Below are 9,619 nucleotides of genomic sequence, written 5' to 3' on the forward strand. Positions count from 1 at the left end.
AATGCTGTTACTTATGTAATGGTCCTCATGGCTCAGCGCCTAACGGTGATGCCATGCTGCCATGACCTTGTCTGAGCCTCTCACCTGGGTTTAAAGGAGTTAATCCTTGTAGAGTGCTTAGAACAGGGCCTGTAAGTGTGGCTTAGGTCAGATAAACATTAGCTATGATAAGAGAATTATAATAATGATAATTACTATTAATCTATCAGGTCCAGTATAAACCTTTTAGCCTGGCAATGAAAACTCCCACCAGCTACCTCTGGTCTTTTCCTTATTCCTTTTTTATTTCAAAATCTTCAGTCAAGCCCATCTCTCCATGTTGACTCCCAAATATGCATATTCATGATAGCTTGTATGCTCTCATTCATGCCTTTGTCCCTTCCTGGCACGGTTTCCCTTCTAGGCTAGGCTGATCCGAGAACTTCCATCTCAAGCCCCCTTCAGCTAAAAAAGCCCTCTCTGTCCCTCTCCACCCCCCCTCCCCACTCTGAGCTGGCCCTTCTCTTTGTTTCAAAAGCACTTGGGGTCTGAGACACTGAAGAATTCAGCTCCTGGTTTTGTCCACCAGGCTAGGCTTTCATTCCCTCAGGGCAGGGTTGTCATCCACGATCCCCCTTACCCCCACCCAGAGTCAGCCATCTTCCTGGGCACAAGCAGGCCCTAGAAAAACCCTTGCTAGCTTGCTTGGAGTTCTAATGGGACAGTTGAAAAAGTAGATAGAAAATGTGGTGCTTTATATCCCTAGAGATATTTGGGCTGAACATGAAAATTAGATAAACAATAAATTAGCTACATGAAAACAAATCATGGGTGGGACGCCTGCAGTCTTGGGCTCCACATCAGGGCTAACATTCCACTGACAGATGTGCCTGGATGGAGGAAACAGAATATGACTCTGACTCCTCCCATTTGCCTCCCCCTGAATGTAGCAGAAATTTAAAAGAGTTTGGAGGGAGCAGCTAACTTCAGCTAGGAGAAACGAGGGCCAGCTGGAAGAAAGCTTTTTTTTTTTTTTTTTTTTTAACGTTCTCTCTCTGCCCACCTTTCCTCTGTTTGACACCTATCCTGAGGTGGTTTTCTGTATTTTCAGGAGAGAAAGAAACCACTGCAGAGGAGCCTGGCTCACCTGTAAGGTCTGCACCAGCTTCTCCAGCGCAGAGTCCAGCGAAGTCAGAGACAAAGAGCCCTGCGGTCTCTCCCTCCAAGTCTTTAGACGGTGAGTGGAACTGAGCAGCTGGAAGGGAGGAGGCGCCTCCACAGCTTAGAAAGGGGTCTGCATGGAAGGCAGGGCAGATGTACACACTCCAGGGACCCTGCCTTTCAGCAGGTCTTGCCGGCTACCCAAAAAGCTTTCTGTTCTGCCATTTCTAGGCAATCTGAAATAGGGGTTTCCAAATTTAAACTTGTTTCATTCACAAGCTGTGACAACACATCTTACAGTTTAAGTCCCTGTCTAAGCAATAATGAGTAAGTTAATGATTGACACACAGCCTTCTCACCTCTCATTCAGACTAGGTTGGCTGATGGGTCTTTCTAGGTGCACCAGCCCAGTGCTCAGACTTTAATGTGTGTAGGGATCACTGGGATCTTGTTAAAATGAAGATTCTGATGCAGTAGGTCTGGGGTGGGACCTGAGACTGTATATTTCCAACAAACTCTCAGGTAAGGCTGATGACGTTATTCTCAACCTTTGGAATCTCAATACATTGGAATTACCTGGGGAGCTTTAAAAATCCTAACACTGGCCTGGGTCCCACCACAGCACCCCCAGTGGTTCTCAGTTAAATGGTCTGGGATGGGGTAGAGAAGAGTACACTGGAGTTTTAAGATCTCTCCAGGTAAATCTAATGTGTAGCCCAGGCTAAGAACCACTTCATTAGATACTAGTTTAGAGAACTAAGGTCTAGGCCCAATTCAACCGCTAATTAATAACTCAACTGCTAATTTTAGAAAATCAGATCATCTTTGTGCCTCAGTTTCCTTGTCTGTCAAATGGGACTACCAATATTTTCCCCTTTTAAGGTTCTGACACATAGAAGGGAAGCTGTAGATGGGAACATAAAGAATGAAATACAAAACATAAAAGAAATAAAAGAAAGAATAAAAACATTTAAATGTAAGATCTGTTTGTGATTATAATTAATAATATACATACGGTAGATAATACTGCTATTATGGTCTATACCACCTACATCATAAAAGTGTCTTTATTGAGCTCCTGGAATCACCCTAGGGCATGAACACTCCTCCCCTGGGGCCCTGAGATTTTCCCTGTTCTGGATAGAATGACCACATGTGTGGATGCTGCTAGAATCCCCCAACCTCTGAGCTCCCTCCGTAGGCAAATTGCTGCCTTGCGTGCAGTCCCAGTGTTGCCAGAGGAAACCCATCTGCTTGTGGCCAGAGCTGCAAGTGGATGTCCCCTAACTGTTTGTGTTCATTGTGTCTCATCCTGGTGTTATCAACCTGTCTCCACAATGTCTTCCTTTCTCTTCCCATTTGTGCCTTCATCAAAGGAGTTTCCTCCGATTCTGAATACTTGTCTCTGTAGTAAGTATAGAGAGGCTGTTTACTAACTCCCTCCAACACTTGCAATGGGGGAGGGAGGACTTCTTCAAAAAGAAATGTGTTTCTCCCCAGCTTTTTCTTTGGCAGCAACCCTGACTTGGGGAGGATTCCTGGCTATAAAGTTCATGACCAACTCCACATGTTCTATGCATGGGCTAAGCTTCCCTCTAGGATATACACACATAGGATGGACTCATGCGCACACACACACACTCATCCTCACATGGGGCATACCATCCAGAAGCAACAAGTCTGCACAGTGAAAGGACAGTGGGGCCAGCTCCTGGGCAGTCCCTGTGGGGGAATGCTTATGGCCCTCACTAACACATCTGCACCCCTGTTCCTAATGGCCCCTCCAAGGAGCCCATAACCTCTTCTAGGGCTGAGGCCCAGAGCCTGAATGGCCCTAGGATCAACTGTCTTATAGAGATGCCTAGAGCACCTGACCTGACCATGTCTTCAGCATCCCTCAGGGCATGCACACCAGCCACAGGAGGGAAATCCAAGCTGGAGAGGCAGCTTATGGCAGCAGTGGGACAAGGGGTAGTGATTGCATTTCAACTCCTGGGAGCCCCTTGGAGCAACCTCTGCTGTTCAGAGGGACAGAGAGTGGAAGGAGGGGTGTATGACAGGTAGGATAACTGCTTACCCACCCCTGACATCATTGCCACTGGTAGTATGGTTTCTGCCCAATCTGGTCCAAATCTGTGCCCTCATGGAGGGGTGCACCCTGGTTGAATTGTTAGAAAAATCAAGATCCTCCCTGAAGACTCTTCTCATAGTATAGACAGAGCTGAGCCTACATGATGAGGCCAGAGTTGTAGCTGCCTTGGGTGACCAATGTGGAGCAGGGCAGGGTGGCCATGGCCATGCTACCAATGGCTTGCCCAGCTCCTCAGGGCAGGCAGAGCTGACCCTCCCACACCTATCAACGTGTACATTTTCACATGTAGCTCACCCACTGAATCAGGGCTGGCTTTTCACTCTGTGTCAACATGCTCTCAAATGCTCTGGTGTGGGGTCACCTCTGTGTCCCTCCTCATCTGTCTCTTACCCCATCAGCCTCCCTGAAGAAGACTCTTTCAAACCCTCTTTCTTCACATCTGGTCATCTCTGTCATCGCCTTCTCTTTGACCAGCTCCTGATCCCTGCCCCTGCTGACTCCATCCCCCAGTAACCCCTCTCAGGAGCACTAGCTCTGCCTGCCAAGAAATAGCCCTGCATTCAGCATCAGAAGATCATCGCTGTCACTTACTGATTTCGCCATCTCAAATAAGTCACTTAAAAACCCTGCAGAATGGGGGGCTGCCTAACACGAATCCTTGCCCTATCCTAAGTCATTGCATTGTTATTGGGATAAAATGAGCAAATGAATACAAAAGGGCCTTGTAATGCGCTTCCATCTATTAGTTCTCATTATGTACTATGTTTTTGGGATTGTGAGAGAGAATATAGGCTTGCTGTTTTAAGCCACTGAACTTGGGGGTGGAGGTTGTTATGCAGCAGTAGATAATTATTAAATCATGGTGCATAATAAGAGCTGGTTTTATGGAAATTAGTTTTCCTGTGGGTTGACTAGGCTCAGCTGGATGGTTCTGTTCCATTCAAGTCAGCTGCAGCTGCAGTCATCTGTGAGCTTGACTAAACTGGAACTTCCAAGATGGTGTTCTCATGTCAGGTGCCTTGGCAGGGACAGCTGGAAGGCTAGGGTCAGCTGGGACACTGGGATGGCTGGGTCTCTGTCTCTCTGTCTCTGTCCATGTGGTTGTAGGCCTCTCCATGTATGTTTCCATCAAGGTAATCGGACTTCATTACATAGTGGCTCAGAGCTCCCCAAACTCTGAAAGCAGGAACTTCTAGGCCTTCTTAAGTCTTCAGCCTAAGGCTGGCTCGGTGGCACTTTCTCATCATTCTGTTGGTTACTGTGAACCACGGAGCCAGACCAGATTCATTGTGGGAGGGGACCACACCCAACTATGTCCTCCTAAATGACACATGAAAGTGTAAAATGGATATATTGGCAATAGATTTAAAGAAGGGCAATATCATTGTCAAATGTCAGGAGAGGCTTGAGCCATACCAGAGAGTTGATGAGGCCAACTAGCAGGTGATGTGAGAAGAGGAGAATGGACAGAAAGAAGGTTGTGGTTAGACGAGTGTATTGATTTCAAGACTATTGCCAGGTGATGACCATGGGGACACAGGTTGAGAGAGGAGGGGAATGTGGGTCATTGGAGTAAAGGGCCTTAGAGAACTTAGTAGCTGGGTGATGATAGGACATGGGCCGAACAGTAGGAGGATGGGAGCTGGGGTCAAGGTGTTGGGTACTAAAAGAGAGACAGTCCTCAAGAGCCATCTGGAAGAGGACATTGACTTGCCCAGAGAATTTCAGAAGTTAGGAAAGACCAGAGTTTTCCCATAGTCAAACTAGCCCATTCTAACTGTCCCCAAATTTACACCCCTCTGTCCCATGTTCCCTGTAACCATAAATTTCTCCAGTCTTTACCCCTGTCAAGAACCTTAGTTTTTTCCTAAAACTTCTTTCCTGCCCATTCCATCTGTAAGTCAGACCAGTCATACTTCACCCATTACTCACATTCCTATAGAGGGGAGCATGCCCAGTACCTTCTTGTGGTGTGAGATCTCACACAACTCACACACACAACTCACTTACACACACCAACACTCACACAGCACACCTACACACTCATTCACAAACTCATATGGCCACACACAAACTCAACACAACTCATACACTCCACCCACACACTCATACACCACACTCCCATGCTTATTCACACAGCTCACTCTACATTCATACACTTACAAATTCACACATACAAACATGTTCTCATACATTCACACACTCCCCTCAGTTTCACATAGTGAAAAGAACAAAAAACTGAATGTCAGGAGATTGAGATCTGCTCACTCTTACTACTTAGTTTTCATTTCTGTAAAATGGGGAGGAGCTGAGCTAGATGATCTGTAAATTCCTTTCTACTTTTAAGAGTCTGTGGTTTTATAATTTCCCCTCCTACCTCCCCATCCAGGCATTTCAAAGCTTGAGTGGAAGCAAGGTGGGGAGAGAGTAGGAAGGAGGAAAAAGGGCAGTAGGGGGGCTTAGTTTCTGGGGGTCTGAGCAGCTGTGGCTTTGAACATGGCAGCAATCCAAACAGGTTCCCTCCAGGTGACCACTAGAATGGGCCAACCAGGCATCTTCCCCTTTGGTTAATCCTTTTATCTTGGAAACATGGGGTCCATATCACTCAAGGAATTCCATTCTCCCTCTGCCTTCCCCTCTCTGCCTACTGGGGAGATAGTCCCCATTTTTCCAAAAGTTCCTCTCTGGTATAGGAAATGAAATGGGTATAAAAACATGTAATTTTCAAGTTAACTAACTGGAATTTAAATAATAGCTTTAAAAAACTTTAATTTCTGTATTTTTACTGGTGAAACTGAATGGGTTACAACAGTTCTTAGATTCTTCCACTGAGTTGTATGTGTTACTGGTCTCCTCCTTCCTACAGCCTCTCTCCTCACCTGGGTCTGTCCCCTCATTTAGTCCTACAAAAGCTCTCAACTGGGCCCTAGCTGGGCCCCCTGCCACGTTTGGACATCATTCCCTGTTTACATTTGTGGACAAGACCCCAGAGTAACAGACTTGCCAAGGGCCTGTTCCCAGAGCAGGCTGTGTGGAAGGGGGTACAGGGTTTGGGTGAGAACCCTGCCTAACCCTTTCCCCCTACAATGTCAGCCTGTCCCTCCTGTTGCTCTAGACTTCTTTTATAGAATTGCCTAGAAATGGTTCTGTTAACCCCATATGGAAACTTTCACCAGATGGAAATCTTATGGGTCATATCTCTTGATCTTTTTCTAGAAGGTGCTAAGAAGACAGAAACAAGCAAAGCCACCACAGAGCCTGAAACAACACAGCCAGAAGGAGTGGTGGTCAACGGGAGGGAGGACGAGCAGACCGCAGAGGAAATTCTCAGCAAAGGCTTGAGCCAGATGACCACCAATGCCGACACGGATGTTGATACCTCTAAGGACAAAACCGAGTCGGTCACCAGCGGCCCCATGTCCCCAGAGGGCTCACCTTCCAAGTCTCCCTCCAAAAAGAAGAAGAAATTCCGAACCCCATCCTTCCTGAAAAAGAGCAAAAAGAAGGAGAAAGTGGAGTCCTGATTGGTAGCACCCTTGGGCTCCCATCTGCACCCTCTCCCTCCACCCCTTCCCTTCTCCCATCTCTGTCCCTGGAAGCACAGGGCCAAAGAGGGATAGAATAGGACCCTGGATCACACTCTGAGGAGGAACTTAGAGATTACCCAACCAACCCCTCATTTTACAATTGCCCCAGAGAAATCAGGTGACTTTCCCAAGGTCACACAGCTAGTTAGTGGCAGAGCCTGCACTAGAATTGGGGTCTTCTGGCCCCTAGTCCAGTGCTCTTTCCACTACATAACACTGCCTAGTTGTGGGCCACCTCTGTGAAGATGCTGTCCACCAATCTGAGCCCAGGGCAGAAGGCCCAAGTGGGCTGCAAGCCCTCACAATCTCAGATCAAATCAGACAGGTTGAGACTTCCCCTGAGCAAGGTCCTTTTCCTTGCAGGAATCCAGTCTCCTGCTAATGGAGCTGTCACAGTTTAGAAATCTCTCTTTTCCGTAGGGTCCCTGCCCTGCTGCTCTCAGTAACCAGACAAATTGCCCTGTCCCCTACACCAGAAGTTTATCTTTGTTCCCAAGGTCTGATGGCTTAGCTTGTGCTTCCCCAACCACTAACCCTGAGCTTTCTTCATGGAACCTCCTGAATGATGGATGGATGAAGAATTGTAAGAGTGGGCAGACAGAAGGGCAAGCTGAGTCAGCCACAGGATTGGGAATTATTTAATCAATATAAGAAGCCAGGAACTTGGCCCATTTGAATTGTGCATCTCAGGCGCTTCAAAACTAAAACCAAATTTAGCTTAGAGAAAAGTTGTCTCATGCTCAGGGCAGAAATTTGGGGAAATTTAGATCCTCTGTTGGCTTTGGGTTGTACAAGGAGGATCAAAACAACACAGGAAATGCTATGCCTTTCTAGCTTTGCATGATACATGGAGCAATGTGGCTGTACCCGTTTCTCTCCTATCCGGCAGTCAGGTGTCCCCTGACCTTCCTTCAAACCTGGAAGCACTGGCTCACAGACTGGAACTGGCATCTTATTCTTGGCACCTTGACCTTGGCTCCTTTGGGTTCTGACTCAGTCACTCTGGGTCCAGCAGAGGAGAATGAGATGAGCCCTTGAGGATTCATTCCTTGGATCAGCTATCAGAAAAATCAGCTTGAGTGTCCTTGCCCTGTCACTATCTGTCCATCCTGGGGCCTAGTGAGAGCTACAGCTGCTGTTGTAAATGCCAGCACTATCTTTTCATATTCTTCCACGGGACATCGAATAATGAGCATTGTTGGCTCCTAAAAAATAGACAATCCATTCTCTTTATAGCACAGTGTCTTCAAAGAGTATTTTTCCTTTTTGTCCTGATTATTGTGAAAGTACTTTTGAAAGTTCTTAATCACAGTTTTCCACTTTTGAGCACTTACTTTCTATATATAGACACCGTGCAGGCTTTCCATGCGTTACACCCTTTGACTGTCACGATAATCCTGTGATGTGGGTAAGATATTCCCATTTTACCAGTAAGAAAACTGAGCCCCAAAAGGACAATTGACTTACTCCAGGTGACTTGGCTAGAAAGATCCAGAGCCTGGATTTGACCCCTGGGTCAGTCTGAGTCCAGAGCCTTTGTTCTTAACAGTTACGGTGATTAGAAAACTTGAAATCCCCAAGGCCGGGGGCTAATTTAGTTCAGGACCCATTTCTGTGATTTGTTTCCACTGTGTAATGTCAGCATTTGAAATGAAGGCAGGAAACTACCTGTGTTCTCCCTCATGAGTGCACGTGAAGCTCCTGATAAATGTGGATTGTGGCGAGGCCAATGTGGACCTCTGATGAAGGAGAGGCAGGAGCCTTCTGGTTGGGCCACAGTGTTTGGGGGACGGGGCTATTTCTTGAGAAGAAAGGAAGCTGACACATGGCTAAAGAGAACCCAGTACTGCATCTCTCTAGAGCAGAGTCCTAACTGCTACCCCAGCCCCCACACTGCTCTACTTTCTGATGGGCCTTGTGATGGGCAACCCAATGGTCAGGGGCATCCAGTGCCTCACACAAAGTCCATGTTGTGGGAAATGCCTTTAAGAGCCAATCCTTTGATGCCTTCTTTGAAAAAATAGATTTCACATTCATTCCTTCATCCCTCACAATATTTGTTAAGCACCCACAGAGCACCAGGCATTATGCCGTCATTAAGAGAAACCACTCATTGCGCCTAGGATCATCAGCAGCCAGCAATGTTAAGAGAAGAGTGGAGTGGATTACCATTGACGCAGCTTTTCGTGCTTGAGTGGTTGTAGCTCAGAGATGATGTTGATTGACTCTTCGCATTCAACAAACTCTCTTTATTCCCTTTACAACAATGAGACCTCATTTAGGTGAAAATGCCAGAGTCTTGCTGGAGGATCATCCTTGGGATTTATGCCATGGGTCCACCTTATATTTATCCATTTGTTCATCCTCATGCACTCGAACACAACAACCAACAACAAAAAACCCCATGAGCTTGGGTCATGGGTTAAGTCTGAAGGCAGAGCATAGTCCCTGCCCACAGAAGTTTTTAAGTATAGGAGGCTTATAGACAAGTTACGGAAAGGGCAAGGGGGCAGAGGGGACATAAGGAAGTAATGATTTATTGTCTTCTGGACCAGAGAAACTTTCCTGAAAGATGTGATGATTGAGTTAGGTTTTCAAAGAAGAATTCTCCAGGAAGACAAAAGTGTCGGTGGGATATTCGTGCCGAGGGAAGAGCGTGTGCAAAGGCACGGAAGCACAAAACTCCATGACAGGCCCACTGAGTCATGCAGTAATGCCAGAATGTAAGGTATAAGGGGGGTGCGGGGGCTTTGTTTCGTAGGTGAGCAGGGCTGGGTCAGAGAGAAACCTACAGAAGTGT

At 46.8% G+C, this 9,619-nt stretch overlaps 1 protein-coding gene across 2 annotated transcripts in view; it reads left to right on the top strand.

Moving 5' to 3' along the window:
- The window catches only part of ADD2 (adducin 2), a 103,967-nt gene extending 94,761 nt beyond the window's left edge, over positions 1–9,206 (top strand). For both annotated transcript variants that reach the window (XM_025868454.2, XM_073897559.1), the window contains exons 15-16: positions 1,091–1,216; positions 6,449–9,206. In XM_025868454.2, coding sequence (XP_025724239.1) covers positions 1,091–1,216; positions 6,449–6,756 — 434 coding nt within the window. In that variant the 3' untranslated portion in view covers positions 6,757–9,206. The remainder of the gene's footprint in view (positions 1–1,090; positions 1,217–6,448) is intronic.
- Positions 9,207–9,619: the final 413 nt, after the last annotated feature.

The sequence above is a fragment of the Callorhinus ursinus genome, unplaced genomic scaffold, assembly GCF_003265705.2.
Source record: "Callorhinus ursinus isolate GAN/ISIS: 27379988/994484 unplaced genomic scaffold, GSC_fseal_2.0 scaffold10, whole genome shotgun sequence".
Lineage (NCBI taxonomy): Eukaryota > Metazoa > Chordata > Mammalia > Carnivora > Otariidae > Callorhinus > Callorhinus ursinus.